Here is a 21,852-nt window from a genome sequence, read left to right as displayed (position 1 = left end):
TCCAAAACCCCTTAAATCCTAACGTGTTGGCCGCTGCAAAAAGAGGAGATTTATGGTTGGTGGGAACGGGTTGGGCCGTACGAACAACCTAACTCGGCCGAACCGGCACTTGAATTAACCGACGCTCGCTCGAACCAGGCCCGGTTCATTAACATAGTATCTCTAAAACACGTTGTGCGAGAAGTGAGAAATAAAGAACTATTGTGACTAATTTCTAGCTCCAAAAAATCTGAAACATTAACTAATATGTCCCTCCAATATATTCATGTGAGATTGTAAAATTATAGATAATATAGTAGATAGGTAGGATGTTCGTTAGTGTCCAAGTTAATAATATATAGGGACAACATATACATATAATATGAATAAAACAGTGGAAAGAAGGCGCCTACATCTTAAGAATGGAAGTGGAAATGAATTCATTAAGCTAACAATTTGGCTTGAGTAAGCCCAACTGAGACACTCCATCTTAAAATAATGTGGACAAAGCTACACCAAAACCGCACTCAGTCGCATTTTGGATTATGTATTATTTTTCAGGTCCAAAATGTCCCCTTCGCCTATCTCATGCGGAGACGTATGTAATAATCCTAAATATGAAGGTCAATCAAATCATCTCACAACCGGTGGCGCATACGCTTCGCAGTCGTAAGCATGACATCGTATAGTTATCCGTGCTGCAATGACTAATTGGCCCTTCACGATGCCACGGATAGGCAACCCAAAGGGTTAGGGCATTTCCGGTATACTCAAAATAATTACTCCTCCCGCCGCTCCGACGTCAATTGCCAGCAGGAAAGTAATCCAAGAGTGACGAGGATCAACACAATTTTCTCGTGAAGCATCACGTAATTTCTCTAACAGAGAATAGCAACGTTAATTCAGCTCAATCATGTCGAGTCACACAACGAGAAACCCCTTTTGTTCTGCATATCCATTGGGTTAGACACGAAGGACCCACTGCCAACTCATACCAACGTTGATGTGCCTGTGCAAGTAATAGATTAGCTTCCCAGTGTGTCCAACTCTCGAGTGTTCGATATTAGTTTTTTGTGCGGTTGCTTATCGTGATGGAATTACTCGCACCGCAGGAGTCTGCTCAATAATTTCGAAGCATAAGTCTCCCAATCCCTATCGCCGCACATTGTTTTCCTTCTCATTACATTGCATCAGACTGCTCGAGTTTTCTGCTTCACGTTACTGTGGTCGTCGGCTTCTTTCCGCAACCTTTTTCTATAAAGAACTCTCCCTTTTATCTCCTCCCTTCATCACCACTACTCCTCCTCCTTGTCCTTCGATCCTTCTCTTCTTCCATCCTCTGAACTGAAGGATAAATAAAGCAGCATAACATGGGACTGTGATCTCGAGAAGTCGGATCATAACACACTCAAATGGATCACAAGCCGAGTCCTGTAAGGTATGGAGCTTTGAGGCTGCCCCCCGGGTTTAGGTTCCACCCCAGCGATGAAGAGCTGGTTGTTCAGTACCTCAAGAGGAAGGTCTTCTCCTGCCCATTGCCAGCTTTCTTCATTCCCGATATCGATCTCAGGAAGCACGATCCGTGGAACTTACCTGGTTAGTATGATACTATGTGCATATTTGATGATACAAATTACTATCACAAGTCATTTTGGAGTCGTCTTCGATTCTACCGCTCAGTCCAAGTGATGGCTCCTCCAAATACTCGTGCAGGTGCGTGCCAAGGAGAGAGGTACTTCTTCAACCTTAGAAAGTCCAGGTATCCTAATGGCAAGCGATCGAACCGGGCGGCGAGCTCCGGTTACTGGAAGGCCACAGGGAAGGATAAGCAGATCGTAGCTTCCGGGTGCAACCAGGTGGTGGGGATCAAAAAGGTTTTGATCTTTTACAGAGGAAAACTTCCTGCTGGTTCTCGAACTGATTGGATTATGCATGAGTATAGCCTTGCCGGCTCTGATAACCCAGCCTTGATCTTTCCGCAAAGGAAGAACTCAACTCATGTGAGTTTCTAATGCCAACGGTTGCCTTTTTAGTAATCTTCACTTAAGATTATGCAAGTGCGTGTGCGATCCTAGTCGTTGTAAATTCGAAATTAGCATTGATCTTATTCCGACGTCGGAGTGAAACCATCATCTTCTATCTTTCTACCAAGTAACAGGAGAACAGAGAAGAAAAACTACGTCAGACGGAGATAAATGGAACTGTTTGCTGAATTCTTCAAATATGTTGTCTATCATGCAGGGTATGATGGTTCCAAACCAAGATTGGGTGCTCTGTCGCATTTTTAAGAAGAGAAGAACCACCAACATGGTCGATGAGATTGAACAAGACCGCGACGAGGGCAAGATTAGAAGCAGTGCCGCTGGTTTCATTGATTTCATGCAGCAGAGAGAGAGTGATCAGACACCATCCTCATCCTCTTCGCCTTAGAGGAGCTGTGTCGCTGAGCTCTTCGAAGAAATCATGAGTTCATCTCCCTGAGGAATAGAGGCCAATTATATCAGTTGTTTCGCGTTGCTGTATCAAAGTTTAGTCTGTATGTTCTTTCCCTGATCGGAAACCTAGTGAGAATACACTAAGAGCGCTTAACTCTAGGATTTGAAGTCTCTGCATCTTCTCTCTAAAGTTTCCTGCTTGTAAACACATGGTTCAATAATTAATCCGACCTTTATCCTTACTTCCTACCTCTGATATGGATACGCTTGACAAACATCATCTTCACCAAGAATATTTTGAGCCAGATTTTGCCTTGGCAACAGAGAAGAGCATTTGTTTGACCTCTGATATGGATGCGGCCATGCATTCTTAAGCTGCGGTTCTTACTTGATCAAGGATGGCATACCCTTGTCCATGCTTTATGCAAACACAAAGCTGTCTGTCATCGGGACTCTCTACCACATAGTCCAAAGAATATTTCATTAAACTGCAACTTCATAAGCAATTAATGAACAAGCATTTCGAGGGCATCTCCAAGAACAATGTCCGTCTATGCACAAACGCAAACCATCCCATCTTCAAGTGATATCTACGTCTTTGAATCAAGCATTTGAGGACCATTAGTGGTGATGTGCGATGTGTCCATCTTGATTCCGCAAAGACCGTCTTCCCCGGACCACTTGCAATTAACTTTCTCCTACTCCACAGCTACTTGTAATCATCCAGAGTTTTGGAGGTGTCCATGACGAAGACATGGCCCAGAAATGGACAATCATTTGGACGGTATTAACCGACGAGCTAAAGCTGATCCCACAGATTCTGACATTACCTCCACCTTAGCAACCACTCTTCTACGGTAGGATTATACTTCTTTCCAGCATTAAATTCAAGTTTTCATTCTTCCAGATGAGATTTTTCTGGTCAGTTCTCACTATTGACATCATCCTTATAAACAATATATGAATATGTACACGGGGGGTAGGTTAGCAACTCTTGGAAGCGATCAAGCTCATGAAGCTTCCAACTACAGGTTGTGTCCACCGCCAGTTAATACGAGACAAGGATTATTCTTGTGGAACACACGATACAAATGCTTCCAGGAAGTATCGCATTATCGACGGTGGGGGATAAAAGTTCCAAATCTGCAAAAGGTGGAAGCTCATAATTTAGTCACGAGTCTAATCCAGCTCATAATTTGGATCTAGCATGACACAGAGTACAACCTTAAGACATAATGAGAGTGAAATATGTGATTGTAATGAACATTCCACGCAGTTTGGTTTAATGATTTAGCTTTATTAATTATGGCGGGTACTATAAAAATACTCGTTACGTTATAATATCGTTCCCGGCCGATTACAACTCGGCATGTCTGCAATCGTACTCACCACTTCAAATCTGCTTTTAGCCCAAATCAATATAATTAAATTGTGATTGTGAAGTGGTTGGGAAACCACCATTTGGAACTTAGCACAGCAAAGAAGGAGACATAATATATATATATATATATGTATATATAATTAGCCTGATCACATAAAGCTTGGCTTAGTAAAACATGTATAGATCTCTAAAATAACATGCGGACATAACTGCTTCCCAATTGTTCTTCTGCCCGACAAAGTTTGTCGTGAGTGACGTTTTGGTATCGTCATCCAACGTAAAACCTCATCCGTGACGTAACCCATCGAGTCACCAATAAACTTGGCAATATTTCTCATGAAAACAGTTATTAGATTATTTTCAGGAATCAGATAACGGTGTAATCTTGGATACAATGACGGTTGAGGCCATGCCATTCTCTCCCTTCGATCAATACGTATCGAAGCGTGGCGCGTCCAGCTCCTCGTAGGGCGAAGCGGCATCGGAGTCCCACTGCATCCGCCGCGGCGGCGGATGACTGTCCGCCACCTTCCACACCTTGACGGACTTGTCTAAGCTCCCGCTGTACACCACCCACATTCCCGCGCCGCCGTCGTCAGCGTCCGGCTCCACGGCCAGGCACTTGACCGGCCCCGTGTGCCCCGTCAGCACCGAGAGGCACACGTGTCCCCCTTCCCCCTCCCGCCGCCACACGCATATCGACTTGTCCGCGGACCCACTGAACACCAGGCTCCGCGCCACCGCCAGGCACAGCACCGCCACCTTGTGCCCCCGGAGCACCCCGCCGCACCTGCCTGCTCCATTGACCCCTCTCCGGTCCCACCAGGTGACCCCGCCATCGGAGGACCCCCCGTATACCACCCCCGCCGTCGCGTTTACCACCAGCGCCGTCACCGCCATGTCCTGCCGCACGAGCGTCAGCGCATGCTCGTGCCTCGTCAGGCCGCCTGGCTTCTTCCATCCTTTCTTCTTGTCCGGCTTGGGCACCTCCTCCTTCCTCCACACCTTCACCGTGCCGTCGGCCGAGCCGGTGAAGACCAGCCCGTCGAACCCCACCGCCACCGCGTTGACGGCGTCGTCGTGGGCGTTCACCGACTCGATGCACCGCAGGTCCTCCACGCGCCACACCTTCAGCGTCCGGTCCCACGACCCCGAGTACAACAAGCTCTGGTCCTCGCTCAAGCAGAGGCAGGACACGGCGTCGATGTGTCGGATCCAGACAGCGGAGCGGTGGTGGCGCCACCGGGCCTCGACGTAGTTGCTTGGGTTCATGGAGCTCTTCAGCAGGTCCTTGAGCCGCGGGAGCGTGCCGATATGCTTGTGGACGCGCGGATTCTTGGGGGAGACCTTCCAGACCCTGACCTTGCCGTCCTGGTGGCCTGTGAACACGCGGTGGTCGGCGGAGATGATGATGGCCTTCACGAGGCCGCTTGCCGATTTGAAACCAGAGAATTCCTTCTGCCTCTTCCACACTCGGATGTTCTTGCTGTCTGATCCGGTGTACAGGAGGTCGCCAGTGGCGGCGAGGGAGTAGATGTGGCCTTCCTCGCGGACGAGGGAGCCGACGAGGCCGGTGCCGGAGTTGAAGAGGTCGGTGGCAGTGGTGGCCATGGGAGCAGGAGGGCCGCCAGAGGAATCGAAGAAGAGGTTGGTGGCAGGTTCGTGGTTCCAGGGCGACAAGCGGAAAGGGGAACTGTCGGCGGAGGAGGTTTGTGTGAGCGTGGTGGAGGAGCTGTGGTCGGAATAGTAGCCGGGGCTGGCGGCGGAGCCGTTGCTGTGGCGGGTGGGAAACTCTTCCTCACTAGTGGACCTGACGAGGGGCTCGGAGTGCATGAGCGCTGAGAAGTTGGAGGGCCGGGGTAGGCCACCGCCAGCTTCTTCGAAAAGATCCCGGCCTCTGTTGCCGCCACCACCACCTCCTCTTCTTGATCCGTCTTTCATATATGCAAATGGTCGCAGAAGGGACTCAAAGTGAGAGAGAGAGAGAGAGAGAGAGAGAGAGAGAGAGAGAGAGAGAGGGGGGGGGGGGGGGGGCGGGCGGAGAATGGAGGGGAGGAAAGATGATAGCAAGGCAATGCGAAAGGAAGAGGAGGGAAGGGACCGGGGGGGGGGAGGCGACACGCGTGAGGTGGAGAGGAATCAGAGGGAGGAACGGAGGAGAACTCGGCCCGCCGCAGGAGCGCAGGGAACCACGATGGAGATTCACCTGTATCACCCGCGTCAGGGAACAGGGTGCTCCTCTCACAAGGATGATGTCAGGTAATCCAATCATGATGTCATGCATGGCCTCACTAACTGGCTGCACGTTCTCCGGCTTTGGGGTCGTGAGAATATATATATATATATATATATACAGAGATAAAAATACTGATATCGATATATAAAAATAATATAAAGGACAATAAAAAATATTTTAATTTATGAATAATTTAATTATACATTTCATAAGAGATAAAACGAAGAACATCTTAAGGATGGTATCTGCTTATTTAAGGAGACCTACAAATGTCAAATGTTAGCATTAAAAACTATACATAAAAATTCAAATGTTATTAACCTAATCACAATAAAAGATCCAAATGGCTGACCCAAATAATTAGAACATTATGATTTTTTATTATTATTCTAATGTTCACTAATGGACATATTATGGTTATGTTGTTTTCGAATAAAGTTACACCGGAAAATAACATAATACTACATGAAACTACATAATTGATTCCACACCGTCTCATTTTGTTTTTTCGAAAAAGATATTACTAAAAACTATACATAAAAGTTCAAATGTTATTAATTCAATCACAGTAAAAGATGACCCAAATAATTAGTACACTATGATTTATTGTTATTATTTTAATGTTCATTAATGGATTATGTTATTTTAAAATAAAATAAAAAGTCATTTTCCACTCTTTTTTTAAATCTTGTTTATAATTACATCTTTTCCCTTTCCATTAAGCGCTGAATGTTTATATAAGTAATGTCTACATTATAATTAGATTTCCATCATCAATTTTAATTTATATATTTTTAAGCTATCTTTCCAACTTTTTGACATGAAATATGCCAAATGAGAAAAACATATTCACTGTTTTTCACTAATCTAGTTAGTGAATTCAAATATTATTATTTTTATATAATGCTTAAGTTTTTTAGTTTATTCATTTAAATTATTATATTAATTTACCTATTAGTATTTTATCATGTTTTTATTATTTGAAACATAAAATTATTTTAAATTTATACAATATATTATTACATTCTACAATCGGTTTAATAAAACCATCAGTAAAAAAAAAACTTTAATACTAACGGGTCAAACAACTAATAAAAAAATTATTTAAGGAATTAAAATGGTAAGGAGCATTTTGGAAACTTCTAGAGATTTTTGAATATTATGGGAAAAAATCACTCTTAAGATTAAAAAATAAAAAAAATGCTCTTTGATAAATTCATGCCCCAACTTCCAATAATTCTCGATAGAATTTTTTTAAAATAATAATATTATCCTTATCGATCATCATTTTCGCTCAGTATCATCATCCTCATTGGACCACGTTAGCCCTCGTCGATCTCACCTCTACATGTCTTGTCTTTGTCGTCTCTTGCTTGTTAGCCTCTTACCATTATGCATCTTGCTTTTGTTGTTTTCTCTTAGGATCTCCTCCACTTGCCTCTCCATCACTTAAAGGGCATGTCCAACAGAATAAAAGACTAGGAGAGTTAGGGCAATGATAGATAGCAGTCATTTATGCCATAAGCGAGAACAATAAGAGTAATATACATAGGAACAAATACGATGAGGACCAATATAATTTACGAAGATGAAGGATGATATAAGGAGGTGAGGGTAACAGTGCATGACGAAGGTGATGACGAGTTCTACGGAGACAGAGTAAAAAAAAAGCATTTTCATGCAAAAATATTATTTTGTGAAAAAAAATTAAAATTAATTTTTTCAAAAATTCGCACAAATAAATTTATAAGAATTATGTATATTTACATAATAAAATAAAAAAATAGTTATTTACATGTTGACACCCTCGAGAAGAAAAGAAAGGAAGCCGCGAGAAGAAACACTCAAAATAAGTGCAAAAATAAGATTTATCCCACGCTTAATATCTTTCCCTTCTCTCTCAAATGTAAAGAATGACATAGTCCTTCGTCCTCCGTGCTTCGTTTCAGATCCATCGGAGATGGCTTCGAATCTCGCTCGTCGGATGATCCGTCGCCCTCCTGCAGTAAGCTCTTTTCCTTTTTTTTCCGATTCACTTCCGATCCCCCAACGAAAATTTAGGATCCGCAAGCATTATTCTTTTTTTCTTATCCGGTGGTATTTTGATAGGTTTGTGTGCTACGAGCTAGAGTTTGATTCAATTCGATGCTATATCGTGTTCTTTTTCTCATAAATTATGCGATTTTCCTTTTTCCCTCTTTTGTTTCGTAATTGCGTCGTCGTGACAAAGAGATATAGTGTTGTGCGGTCATAGTGCTTGTGCGGTGTCGTCTGATTCTGGTTAAATTTGGTACCATTTGGATCACTTAGCATACCATGACACGAGATGTGGATCTGGAGGGAGACGATCTTTATGGGACGAGGAAAAAAAGATAATCTTAAGTGACTATCAAAGAGTAAAATCAGCATGATTATTATTTGACATGGGATTGCCGGATTTCAAGATTTGATGTACACTATTCTGAAGCAAGAAAGTCCAGTAGAATTGAGTCTTTTAGAGATGCATAAACTTGTCTTGGAATTTATTTTGAGCCAAAGAGACAGCGACCCTTCAATATTTTCTGCTCATGTTTATTTTTTGGGAGAAATCTTGGGAGATACAGCTACCATGAATCAGGTGAAAGTATAAGGTCCTTTATTTTCTTGGTGGCTTTTGATGTTTAGAGTGGTCAACGTGAAACCATGAAAGCAAAAGCAAGAATTACCTGTTGTTTGTAGGAAATAGTGCAATAATATGGACCAAAGATAAAGTGACGAGTAAGTACGCGGAGAAAGAGCAAGGACATTTAGTTTTAAAAAAAATTGTAGAAGAAGACAAGAAGTAAAATATGGTTAGAAAGATAGAAGGTGTTAAGTAAAGATGGAGGACCTTTAAAAGCTTGAACAAGATTAAATCAATTTCAAGTCCACAATTTGGGTGAATCTAAAATATGGTCTTTCAGTAATCTATTTTGGAAAAGTTCTTTAGTTTCCCAGAACATGTTGCTCCAACTACTAATTATGCACTGATAAAACCCTAGGACTTTATCTAAGAAAATAAATAATGATTTGATCACTTCGAGGGGATCAACCTCCAAGTTGGCCAAAGGCTTTGAGTTGTATTTAATTGTTTGAGAAAAGTAGCCAAAGACATTACATATATATAGAGTTATTAATCCTTAGTCAACTAGGACTAAGGTTTCTATTAAATAGTAATTCCTAATTTGTTATATCAAAGGACTCCTACAACTCAAAAACTCCTACCATAATTAGGAAAAACTAAATAGGAAAATAAAGATTAATATCAAATCCCTAAAATTAGGGACTCTTAAAATTAAGGAATCCTAACATTTTCCGCCTCTCCAAAACAGTCTTGTACTCAAGGTTGAGCAGCTACGAATTCTTGAAACTTCTCCTTCAACGTTTTGTAAGACTCCCAAGTGGCATCTTCAATTGGTAAGTTGGCTCATTGAACAACCACATCAGTGAGAGGATATCTATGATGCATCACAACACGTCGATCAAGTATGGCTTGAGGTAGGATTTGAACCTCACCAGTAGAAGAAATATCTGGCAAATGGTATTGCATCACATCATCCTCACTTAATTTCTTTTTAAGACAAGAAACATGAAAAACTGGATGTATCTTAGAGCTTGTTGGCAAGTCTAAGCCATAAGCAACTGGGCTAATACGTTCCACCACCTTATAAGGCCCAAAGAATTGAGGAGACAGCTTCATAGAAGACCGAACTTTTGTAGAAGTGTGCTTGTAAGGCTGAAGTCGAAGAAAAACTCAATCACCCACTGCAAATTCTCTCTCACTACGATGCTTATTAGCTTGTTGTTTCATTCTAGCTTGTGAGACTACGAGATTATCTCTTAGAATTTAAATAATATTATCCCTATCAAGCAATTCCTTGTCCACTTGATCAACCATAGAAGAACCAGGCATGCATATTGTAATTATGGGAGGAGGTCGACCATAAACCGCTTCAAAAGGAGTTATTTTAGTAGAAGAGTGATAAGTGGTATTGTACCATCATTTTGCCCAGGAAGCCATTTCATTCACTCCTTTGGCTTATCACTGGTAAAATATCTGAGATAGTTTTCTAGACATCTGTTCACCACTTCAGTTTGCCCATCTGTTTGTGGGTGATAAGCAGTACTCATATTCAACTTGGTACCTTGCAAGCGAACGAGCTCCTTTCAGAAGGTACTAGTAAAAATTTTATCTCGATCACTAACAATGGAACGTGGAATTTCATGCAACTTCATTATATTCTCAACAAAAGTGCGAGCAACACTTGCAGCAGTATAAGGATGTCGTATAGCACAAAAATAAGTATATTTTATAAGGCGATCCACAACCACAAAGATGATGGTTTTACCTTGAGATGGTGGAAGTCCGTCAATAAAATCCATGGATATGTCGGTCCAAGCATCATCAAGAATAGGAAGAGGCTAAAGCAAACTTGAGGTAGTAACTATCTCACCTTTGTGGCGCTGGCAAACATCATATTCTACAACAAACTTCTTGATGATTTTCTTCGTACCCTTCCGATAAAAAGGTAGATAGATGCGTTTGTATGTACGAAAAAATCCAGAATGACCCGTAGCTGGTGATGAATGAAACTCCTTCAAAATTATATTATAATAAAAAGAATTTGGTGCCAAAACAATTCTGCCCTTGTAGCGCAAACCTATGAGATCCCAACTATAATTAGGAATAGAAGTTGGATCTTCTTTTAACTTTTTAATAACATCTTGAATTTCAGGATCATTTAACCATTCACTCCTAATAAGTTCTAATGTTTTGCAAGTAGAAGTAGAAATAGCCATTAGTTCAGCTTGTTCTGGAAGGCGAGAAAGTACATCTGCAACTAAATTCTCACTCCCCTTTTTATAAATAATCTCGTAGTTGAAACCCAATAGCTTAGTGACTCATTTTTGCTGTGCTAAAGAAGAAACTCTTTGTTCAAGAAAATAGCTTTCCCTTTAGGATCACTTGCTTTCAGTTGATAAAAAGCTTCATAATTAATTTAGAAAAATTTCAAAAGATATCGCTCAGAGTTAATAACCACTCAATTCCAAGCACAACCTCATGGTCCTCCAATGGTAGTAAGAAAAAAATTCACGAGCAATTCTTGGCCCTCGAATTTATCAGAACGTTCAATACAATAGGTCAATCACATAGCAACCTTGTTATCCATAAAATTCTTGGTGTTACTAATATCAATTAAAACAGTAAAAGGTTGGTGTTTCAAAAACCCTTCAACTTTCATAGTTTAAGGATTATAATAGCCAGCTAATGCATGAACAGTATGTGACAGGTTCAATAATCTCATTGTTATCAATACCTTTATGATCAGAGTCTACTGTCTCAATCTCTCGTTTCTCCTCAATTGGTTCAATCATCAAAAGTTTTTCTTGCTTACATCGATGCTCCCTACTCCACGTTTTATCATAATGTCAGCACAAGCCCTTTGTTGATCATTCTTTGAGTTCCTCTTGGGTTAGTCTTCTAGTATTAGAATTTCGATTAGGAATGGTTGGAGTAGTTGAATTGCTAATCACCTGTTTATTAACACTCCTGGTTCGACGATTTTCCATGTTAATTTTTTTTCTTTATGTAATCGTGCAAAAGAAATTGCTACTCTCATAGTGCGAGGTTGGCGAGCCTTAATTTCACAATGAATGTCTGAATTAAGACCTTCAATGAATGCTCCCACCAATTGTTTTTCAAACCAATCTTTACTCCGATTTGATAATTGTTCAAATCAACTTTGATACTCTAACACAGTAGAAGTCTGGCGAATCTTGGCAAGCTGCCCATCAACATTCTCATATTTGGATGGTCCAAAACGAATAAAAAGCCCTTTCTTGAACTGCTCCCATAAGGGAACTTCATGACAAATTTTATGCCAATCATACCATTGAATAGCATTCTCATCTAGTTGGATTGAAGCTATTTCTACTTTAGAATCTTCTAGAGTTTTATGAAAGCGAAAAAATTTCTCTACTCTAGAAATCCAACTCGTCGAATCTTCATCTTTCCATCTAAGAAATTCTACTTTCATATGAGGGTAGTTATTTTCATGCTCGTGGATGCTCGTGGTAACTTCTTCTTGTGAATTCAGATCAGTCGGGTTATTTACTTGTAGAAGTCGAATTTCCATTTTGTTGAATTTTGCTAACACTCTCAAGCAAACTATTTTTGAAATCATTGATAGTTTCTTGTAGCCTGCTCTCAATTTTTACTTTTAATGCTTCAAATTTAGCTTTCATAGAATTGTTAGTAGTTATTGCGTATGCTTGTAAATCTATAATTCCTAAGTTTTGTTTATGATTTCGGATCAAGGGCATGAGCACTGCTTACTTGGCGTTGAAGGTGAAGTCATTGTTGGCAGTGTGGGCGTCGGGGCTTGTGGCAGTGTCGGAGAGGAGATTGAGGGAATGCCGAATAAGCACCACAAGAACTTTAAGAACGTCGAGGACACACCACAAGAACTTTAGAAACATTGAGGACACACTGCTCTGTTATCAGATGATAAAACCCTAGGGCTTTATCTAAGAAAATAGATAGTGATTTGATTGCTTCGAGGGAATCAACCTCCTTTTGATCACTTCAAAAGGATCAACCTCCAAGCTAGCCAAAGGCTTTGAATTGTATTTGATTATTTGAGAAAAGTAGCCAAAGGCATTACATATATATAGTGTTATTAATCCTTAGCCAACTAGGACTAGGATTTCTAATAAATAGCAATTCCTAATTTGTTATATCAAAGGACTCCTAAAACTCAAAAACTCCTACCATAACTAGGAAAAACTAAATAGGAAAATAAAGATTAATATCAAATCCCTAAAATTAAGGACTCCTAAAAGTAAGGAATCCTTACATGCACTTGTAAACTTGGGGCATGATGATTTCACAAAATTTTCTAACTGTACAGAATGCAGCTGATTTTTAAGTTCTCTTATAGTTACAAAGGACTATGTAATGATTATTTTCTGAATTTTCTGAAAATTTTGGTCATGACACCAATCCCACTTTACTATGCTAGAGTATGATTTATTTTTCAGCAAGAAATTTGATGTTTATGCTTTCTTGTTATTGTGGCTTTGTATTTTTTTCCCCCAATATGTTCCAATTACTTCTCTTTAGAATGCTGGTGAACTTGTTTAGGTTCTTTTGGTCAAATGCACTCATACTGTTGATTTCTGATTTAGAAGCATATATAATGCCTAACCATTGCCAAAGTGGATTCTACTGTGTAACTTGATGCATTTACTTTGATTTTTTAATCAGTTTTCTATAGGTCCGTCAAGGCACCGAATACTCTTATCATCATCACCTTTCTTGCAGACATTGTTCCTCTTGAGAAGTAATGGACATGTTCGGCACTTTAGCCATCAGATTCTCCTAGGTGATGATGTTTCTATGATTAATATAGTTATCTCACAGTAGTAGAACTTGAGCATTTTATATTTATAATGATTTCAGGTGGCTCTATCTGTGCAAAGCCTATGAGGTTAGTGGCTGGAAACTTTTCAAATTTCTAACCTAATTGTTTACATACTTGAGAATTCTGCTTCCTAGTTGTTTTACATAGTTTTGCATGAGTATTGCAGGGAAGCTACAACATTTCTCCCAAGAGCCTCCTCTTACCTATTATGGAGTAGGTCATTTGCTTCTGAGAGCGGTAAGATTTTTCTGCTCCACCAGCTCTGTTAAGTTTTAGATATTTCTTGTTAGAAACTGATTTTTTTTTCTTCTTTTCTCTTCTGTTGAAGGTGACCTTGTCGATGCTGTTGTTCCATTCATGGGTGAATCTATAACTGATGGGACTTTAGCAACTTTCCTGAAGAGTATGTATTGCACTCTCCCCTTTCCCCAAACAAATTTCTTTTTTGCATGTCTGAGAAGACATGTACACAAAAATTATGTCTATATGCATATGTATCAGAAGTTTGCTAAATTGTGATTGGGATTGGCAGGTCCAGATCAGATGATCAGGATTGATCAAGATATGAAAAAACCCTATAGAGTAAGAAGATTAAAATTAATAAATATATAAAGAAAAGTTATGTCAACTGTCCATTAATTTATGTGACCAAATTAATAGTTGCTCCATTGAGAGTAATCTAACATTCCTTGTGTATGTGCAGACAAAATTTACTTCTGGAAACACCCTCACTGCACATTCAGTCAGTTAAAAGTGAACAATCAAATATCTTGTTCCTGCAAAACAGCAACCTATTTCAGCCAGAGACTGAACCATGATCTTGATCAAAGCATATAAAATCATAAACTAACTTTGGGGCTCTTAGACCCAAAGAACTAGATAAGTTGCTTTTCTTTCTAGTATGGTATAATGCATGGTCAATGACTCAATATCACCAAATTTTTTTATAAGTTTTTGGGTGTAGGCATTTTAGTCACCATCAATCACATGGAATTATTCAACTCTAGAGTTCAGTTCCCTATTAATTAGACCACAAGTGAAAGGTTTCGCCTTCATGTCCTGTGCAGAGCCTAGCAGTCTGTCTATGACCTGTGTGCATATTCTCATAAATGCTTGCATGCTCTCTTTGCCAAATGTTCAAAGAAGTTGGATTTATGTCAGTTCCCTTCATATTATGAGACTGTCTCTCCCTGAGACAGAAACTTCTAGGGATGGGTCCAGCCCTTTTGTTGTGGGTCATGCATGTCAAGATGCACATTATTGTTCAAATAGTGCAAATTTGGCTCTTACAGTGATGATATTTGGAACAGAACCTGGTGATAGGGTTGAAGTTGATGAACCAATTGCGCAGGTTGAAACTGACAAGGTAATACTGCTCATAATTTACAACATTTTGAGTTAGTTAAGGTTACAGAGTGGGTGAAGCTGAAGTCAACTCATTTGTTTTGTATGTATATTTCAGGTGACTATTGATGTAGCTAGTCCTGAAGCTGGCATTATCCAAAAGGTTGGGGACCAATTTGTGCTGCTTTAGATAGTATTCTTTTATATTGTTTTCTTGGAATTCTGGTTATGATTGTGGAATATTTAGTGGCCATATGTTATCAACAGTTCATTGCCAAGGAAGGGGATACAGTCACTCCAGGAACAAAGGTTGCTGTTATCTCCAAGTCTGCTCCAGCAGACACTCATGTTGCTCCATCAGATGAAAAAGTAGGTAAAGATACCACATCTCCTGCCAAGAAGGAGAAAATCAATAAACAAATGCCAAAAGTGGAAGCTCCCATCAAAGAGAAGCCAAAAACACCATCCCTCCCACCTCCCAAAGCTTCACCTTCAGAACCTCAGCTCCCTCCTAAAGAAAGAGAAAGACGAGTAAGTCTCATATGAATAAAGATTTTAAAGTTGCATGAGACAGTGAAAATCTTTCATAGGATGGCATTTCCCATTTTTTGAACCTATTGCAATTGCAGGTTCCTATGCCAAGACTAAGAAAAAGGGTTGCAACACGTTTGAAGGATTCACAGAATACGTTTGCAATGCTGACTACTTTTAACGAAGTTGACATGTAAGTATTTGTGTTCTTATTTAATTGTTGACCTTGCTGAGATGTTTGTCTGACCTGGCATAATGCATGTTTTCCTTTTACCCTTTTTTGTGTGATATCATATTGCTGAAATCCCAAAAAGGCATTACAGCTTGTTTTTTGTTGTTGCTGTTGTATTATATTATTGAATCTAGATTCATGAATGGAGAAGAAAAGTCATATGACATTATAGTAATTTCATGAATGTCACATGGACATTTAGCTTAAAGGTAGTTTACATATCTTCCATCTGTTATGGTACCTTATTTGCTAACTGGCAGTTTTTCCCATCTGCTATGTGCAGGTGACCAAAATAATTGTGTTAAGAAAAATTATTAAGTTCATTTGGTTGTTATATTATCTGTGTACATACTTGAAAATCTTAATCTGCTCGTTCAACATACTCAATCCTTTATGCAAGACAGTTTAAGTTTGATGAGATGTTGATATCAATGTATAAAAGAAGGAATAATTAAACAAAAAGTATACCTGAAGTTGACATGGCCATTACCTGAAGAATGGACTCATGCTCTTCCGAATTCTTTGAAGAAAAAAGGATATGGCATCTCGCATATATTGTAAGTTACGATGTGGCAACATATCCAATGCTTTTGAGTTTCTTATATCATTCAAAGGGAAGAAAAAAGAAAAAAAAAGGAAAAATCAAAAAAATCAAAATCTAATTTTGATTGAAGATTATGAATCTTGATTGTGAATTTCACCTCTAGATCAAAGATTCATCATTCTACAAAGATGAAAAGCTATCAATCTTGAATATAATAAAAAATAAGATTATGAAAATTAAATCTATTTGAAGAAGGAAAGAGTAGATGTTTATTTGATTTATGTAATTGGAATCATTAATTGATTTCTATATTTTTCTTTTTATCCTTGTACTTCGTGTCTATAAAAAGGAGAAAAAGATATTGTAATTGGATCAAATGATGAATTAATAAATTGAAGTTCTTTCCCGCTCTATATGCGAGTAATGTGAGGTTACCTCCTTGAGGTAGAGCAGAGATGCGATCTTTCTTCTCTCATTTTCCATTCCTTTGATATTACAAAAAATATATATGTTTCCTCTATCCATTGCGAATGTGTCTTGCATCACACAACTAAGCTAAATTAAATTTTGAAGAGTTGATTTCGTGCTTTACTGATGGGTGCAGTAGTTTTTTTCTAAATAAGTGCTGAATATCTAGAAGAAGTGTGTCCATTGAACTATAAGAAATGAAATCCTCAACAAGAATCTGATCTGTTAATAAAGAGATTAGAAAATGACAAAAGAAAATTTTATTCTCATCAACTTATAGTAGTACTTATAGAACATATTCTGAAATTATGAGTGCAACACCGACTTTAACAACATTCATGTCTGAGAGAGTTATTCTGTTGTCATCAGTCTTAAAGTTTTCCTTTTTTAATTTCTTCAGAGCTTTGGTTGTGGTAATTGGATTGTTGTTCTTTGTTTTGAGTATTCACTAGAAGCAGATAAACATGTCTGAGGGTCATCATTCTCATGGTTTCACAGGCATTAAATGATTTGACAAGATGATTTCTTTGCGTATGTTAAGGTGGGTACTTGACATGACCATCAAAAGTGTCTTAACAACTAGTTCTTATGGATTTTACTGGAGCTTGAACATTACAGTGCAGAATCCAAGGCTTCTTAGTAGTTGCAGCACCCTACTTTAAGTTATGTTTAGCCCTTGTGTTGGAGGCAAGGGCTATACCAGTGTTGTCCTCCAGCAACTGGATTCTTGAGGGCAGGGGAAGGCAAGGTTCTTAGAACAAGAAAAAGAAGGACTCGAAATCGATAAATAAGTTTGCTTTAATGTAAAAAAAAAAAGTGTTTTTTTTTTATTTTAAGCAAATGCGAGTTCATAGATCATGTGGCTTCGTAAACTCAATTTGTGTCTTAATCGATAACATTGGCCCCCAAACCAAGCAGAAGTTTATTGATCTAACCTAATTTTCTACATAAAATTGTTATGTTTCTCTGGAACAATCAAAACTGATATTTGAGTGGATAATAATGAATTAATAGTGAAAACCAAGAACAAGGAGAGCAACAGGAAGGAGGGACTGGAAAGGAGAGATGAAGTCAATCAGAGATCAGGATAGGAAAACAGACCTCACTGATGGTCCACATCTGGCCTTGTGTTGGAGGCAAGGGCTATACCAGTGTTGTCCTCCAGCAACTGGATTCTTGAGGGCAGAGGAAGGCAAGGTTCTTAGAACAAGAAAAAGAAGGACCCGAAATCAACAAATAAGTTTGCTTTAATGTAAAAAAAAAAAAGTATTTTTTTTTTCTTTTAAGCGAATGCAAGTTCATAGATCATGTGGCTTCGTAAACTCAATTTGTGTCTTAATCGATAACATTGGCCCCCAAACCAAGCAGAAGTTTATTGATCTAACCTAATTTTCTACATAAAATTGTTATGTTTCTCTGGAACAATCAAAACTGATATTTGAGTGGATAATAATGAGTTAATAGTGAAAACCAAGAACAAGGAGAGCAACAGGAAGGAGGGACTGGAAAGGAGAGATGAAGTCAATCAGAGATCAGGATAGGAAAACAGACCTCACTGATGGTCCACATCTGGCCTTGTGTTGGAGGCAAGGGCTATACCAGTGTTGTCCTCCAGCAACTGGATTCTTGAGGGCAGAGGAAGGCAAGGTTCTTAGAACAAGAAAAAGAAGGACCCGAAATCAACAAATAAGTTTGCTTTAATGTAAAAAAAAAAAGTGTTTTTTTTTTCTTTTAAGCGAATGCGAGTTCATAGATCATGTGGCTTCGTAAACTCAATTTGTGTCTTAATCGATAACATTGGCCCCCAAACCAAGCAGAAGTTTATTGATCTAACCTAATTTTCTACATAAAATTGTTATGTTTCTCTGGAACAATCAAAACTGATATTTGAGTGGATAATAATGAGTTAATAGTGAAAACCAAGAACAAGGAGAGCAACAGGAAGGAGGGACTGGAAAGGAGAGATGAAGTCAATCAAAGATCAGGATAGGAAAACAGACCTCACTGATGGTCCACATCTGGCAGTTGACAAAAGACACTGATTACCTTAATGCAGAGAGTGAACTGTACCCATTAAAGGATCTTTGATTCTTTAAATATCGATGATTATCCCTAATAACAATATTCAGATTTCCTCTTTCAGATGAAAGAAAGAATAAGGATTCACTTCTCCTTTTGCTCAAGCCACTTCTCTTTTTGTCCAAAGTCATCCTATTTGTGGTGCACAATTTCATGGAGGTAGCAGTTATGACTGCATTAGATGTCTGCTTTTGGGTTGGGCAGTAAGGGTTGGCGAAGGGCAATCACTCGTCTTAAGACTAGAGTTGGGTGAAAAAGAGAGGGAGAAGCATGAGTGGTAAGAAAATCTCTAGGATAGGTGAACACTTTGATGAATGAGGCTGGATGGCAATCGTCAAATCTTGAGGATAAAATTGGAAATCTAAAAAGTTCTAACCCTTCCATCCTGAGTTCACTCGATATTTGCTGACAGCTTTCTAATGTATAGATAATGTTAATCTTTTCCTTCCCTTATATTTTTCCTTCTCATATCTGTACTTTGCTTACGGAAGCTTCAAGTGGAGATTCTTTCCTTTATGTTTTTCCTTCTCATATCTGTATTTTGTTTATGAAAGCTTCAAGTGGAGATTCTTTCCTCCCTTTTCACAAAAAAAAATATGAATCAATTTCCATATGTTCTGCTTCATTATCATAATGTATTTTATTTTGTAGGACTAATCTGATGAAGCTCCGTTCTGATTATAAAGATGCCTTTGTGGAAAAGCATGGTGTGAAGTTGGGACTTATGTCTGGTTTTGTCAAGGTATTGTCATGTGAACATTGTGTATTCTTTTTGTTTACCTGTATATTCATTATTATCTTGTCATCGTGCTAGGCTGCTGTTTCTGGACTTCAAAACCAGCCAATAATTAATGCAGTCATTGATGGTGATGATATTATATACAGGGATTACATCGATGTCAGCATAGCTGTTGGTACACCTAAGGTCCTGTGCTTTCTCGTCTATTTGGATGATTCGATTGAGCAATTGATATATATACATGGTGTCCTACATTTATTGCTTTTGCATTATTGGCATCCAAGCATTGGAGCACTACAAGACACTAAGAGTTAAATTGTGAATTTCATTTCTTAATTTTTTGCAGGGCCTTGTGGTTCCAGTAATCCGTAATGCTGATAGAATGAATTTTGCGGAAATAGAGAAGGAGATTAACACCCTTGCAAAGAAGGCAAGCAATGGGACAATATCCATAGATGAGATGGCTGGAGGAACATTCACAATCTCCAATGGTGGAGTCTATGGAAGCCTTCTGAGTACACCGATCATCAACCCCCCACAAGTAATACACCTAAACCTCAAGAAAGATGGGAACTTGTGATCATGATGTACTCTGACCTCACATAACATGTTTCTGCAGTCTGCGATCTTAGGCATGCACTCCATAGTATCTCGCCCTATGGTGGTTGGTGGCAACATTGTCCCGAGGCCAATGATGTATGTTGCACTGACATATGATCATAGATTAATTGATGGAAGAGAAGCTGTTTTCTTCCTGCGACGTATTAAAGATGTGGTTGAAGATCCACGAAGGCTTCTCCTTGACTTGTAGGCACATCAGATTACTGATGGCACGAGAGAGATTTTTTTATCACTTGATAACATGTCTAGAACCAAAAGAATTGGTAGGCTTCTCGGTGCATCATTTACGAGTTCATATACAAGCTCTCGGCAACCACAATGAATTGCATCATGACTTGTGTTTTTGCTAAAGCAGAGGTCTTTCATTTGACTCCCCGTGGAATTTGGATTCCACCGTCACATTGAACATCGATTTGTAAGATTGTATTTACTTTAGCTACAATTTGTTCAAGTTCAATATCGAGTGAAAGCACAGCACGGGCTCATTCAGGCTTTCACACTCGATGTTTCTTAGCATTGTACAATCGCTTGGTCGTCCAAGTCTGTAAGGCATACTTTGAGCTGCAACAATTACACGTACCCCTCCCTTTCGGGGCATGATAATAAAATTGCTGGTTGTCGAAGGTAATCTCTGTATGTGATTAGTTTCTTCCATCCATGTCCAATAAACCTTTTACATTATTGCTTGGTTTATGATGTAGCAGTACAGTGAAATCTATACATGTCCAAGCCAATCCGTCTCGGAATGGTGTGTCGTTATGCTATCACCGAACTTGGTATGAATGAATTAGGTAAGATGGTAAGACACATTAGAAGATTAGACATAATGTTAGGGGAGCCATTTTCATCTTATCAAGTAGATTGGGCATAATCTTTCTCGTATGCAAGATTTCGAAAAAGGAAAAAAAAAAATCAAACGAATGAAACATGATTACGGTGAAATTATACAATCGTTAGTATTTTAAAGGTCAGGCCATCGCTAGGATTAAAGGACTCCAGGTGTGAATACTTCGATCGAATACGATAACATTGTTGGATACAAGATGGACCAGAAAGTGTGCAAATCAGAAGTGTCAATTTCTTGGTCAAACTCTTGTGTCTTGCTCCGCAGGAAAGGAACACAATTCTATTGAAATTTTTATGAGCAGAACGGGATACATAATGGTCATAACTTCGTGTTCTGGTTGCTCTTCTGCTTGCACCAGTACCAGTGCAAATGGAACTGGAACTGCTCCAGTCTCCTTGTAAGGGAGATTTTGGTGATCGATATAGCTGGGTACTTTGCATGTTTCAAACCATACTTGAATGTTCAGCACAATTGACACCAAATTGTTTGACCAACGAATGGACATTTGTAGAGGCAAAGTTGGGGTCACAAGGATTTGATACGGGAAGAGGATATGAAGGTGAGTATTTTTAAAGAATATACTATAGTGTTACTATTCAAGTTATTACGAAGGAGAATAAAATTGACGTGAGTCTTACAATATGATGATAGAGGCGAGTTGCAATCTATTTTTCATCGACCAAGGAAAACTATTCGGTGAACATAGATGTGTTGAAGCAAAGTGGTCGAAATGGGTGAGGAAACGATGGTGGATCCAAAGTGACTTAGCTACCTAAAACCAAATATCGATTAGAATAGAGGTGGATTCGAAATGGTATTACAATATTGTAGAGGTGGACTATCGATCGTAAAGAAAAGATATACAAATGTGAGGCGACGGGTACTAGGGCCATAGTTATGGCAACACTATGATACCGCATAAGTATGACTTCCATAAATTTATCGATCCCTTGTTCTTATGGAGGGAGAGTACT

The 21,852-nt window shown here is 39.1% G+C and overlaps 3 protein-coding genes across 4 annotated transcripts; 2 read left to right on the top strand and 1 right to left on the bottom strand.

Annotated features, from left to right (window-relative positions):
- Positions 1-1,142: 1,142 nt before the first annotated feature.
- LOC135650034 (NAC domain-containing protein 83-like) lies at positions 1,143-2,656 on the top strand. The gene is made up of 3 exons (XM_065169101.1): positions 1,143-1,575; positions 1,693-1,979; positions 2,221-2,656. The coding sequence occupies exons 1-3, from the start codon at positions 1,392-1,394 to the stop codon at positions 2,407-2,409; spliced, it is 660 nt and encodes a 219-aa protein (XP_065025173.1). The 5' UTR covers positions 1,143-1,391; the 3' UTR covers positions 2,410-2,656.
- Positions 2,657-4,116: 1,460 nt separating this feature from the next.
- On the bottom strand, positions 4,117-5,803 carry LOC135648430 (protein JINGUBANG-like). The gene has a single exon (XM_065166125.1). It carries the CDS (start codon positions 5,734-5,736, stop codon positions 4,225-4,227), a length of 1,512 nt encoding a protein of 503 aa, XP_065022197.1. The 5' UTR covers positions 5,737-5,803; the 3' UTR covers positions 4,117-4,224.
- Positions 5,804-7,848: 2,045 nt separating this feature from the next.
- LOC103996643 (dihydrolipoyllysine-residue succinyltransferase component of 2-oxoglutarate dehydrogenase complex 2, mitochondrial) lies at positions 7,849-20,654 on the top strand. Of its 2 annotated transcripts, none has more exons than XM_009417595.3 (13): positions 7,849-8,036; positions 13,374-13,434; positions 13,512-13,539; positions 13,640-13,710; positions 13,802-13,876; positions 14,784-14,839; positions 14,936-14,980; positions 15,085-15,348; positions 15,447-15,541; positions 19,323-19,413; positions 19,486-19,596; positions 19,757-19,951; positions 20,030-20,654. In XM_009417595.3, exons 1-13 carry the CDS (start codon positions 7,992-7,994, stop codon positions 20,219-20,221), a joined length of 1,329 nt encoding a protein of 442 aa, XP_009415870.2. In that variant the 5' UTR covers positions 7,849-7,991; the 3' UTR covers positions 20,222-20,654. The 2 variants fall into 2 exon arrangements, with proteins under 2 accessions (XP_009415870.2, XP_065021900.1); XM_065165828.1 differs by having other exon boundaries at positions 13,317-13,434.
- The last annotated feature ends 1,198 nt before the right edge of the window (positions 20,655-21,852 follow it).

Source organism: Musa acuminata, chromosome BXJ3-9, assembly GCF_036884655.1.
Source record: "Musa acuminata AAA Group cultivar baxijiao chromosome BXJ3-9, Cavendish_Baxijiao_AAA, whole genome shotgun sequence".
Classification (NCBI taxonomy): Eukaryota; Viridiplantae; Streptophyta; class Magnoliopsida; order Zingiberales; family Musaceae; genus Musa; species Musa acuminata.
Note: the sequence above shows the minus strand (reverse complement) of the source record. Positions and strands in the feature narration are given on the sequence as shown.

Bases quoted from the DNA above. Each gene is read 5' to 3' on its own strand.
- LOC135650034 (XM_065169101.1), top strand. From the start codon at position 1,392: ATGGATCACAAGCCGAGTCCTGTAAGGTATGGAGCTTTGAGGCTGCCC. The intron at 1,576-1,692 runs GTTAGTATGATA...ATACTCGTGCAG, and splicing joins CGATCCGTGGAACTTACCTG to GTGCGTGCCAAGGAGAGAGG. The intron at 1,980-2,220 runs GTGAGTTTCTAA...TCTATCATGCAG, and splicing joins AAAGGAAGAACTCAACTCAT to GGTATGATGGTTCCAAACCA.
- LOC135648430 (XM_065166125.1), bottom strand. From the start codon at position 5,736: ATGAAAGACGGATCAAGAAGAGGAGGTGGTGGTGGCGGCAACAGAGGC.
- LOC103996643 (XM_065165828.1), top strand. From the start codon at position 7,992: ATGGCTTCGAATCTCGCTCGTCGGATGATCCGTCGCCCTCCTGCA. The intron at 14,840-14,935 runs GTAATACTGCTC...TGTATATTTCAG, and splicing joins CGCAGGTTGAAACTGACAAG to GTGACTATTGATGTAGCTAG. The intron at 15,349-15,446 runs GTAAGTCTCATA...TTGCAATTGCAG, and splicing joins CTAAAGAAAGAGAAAGACGA to GTTCCTATGCCAAGACTAAG.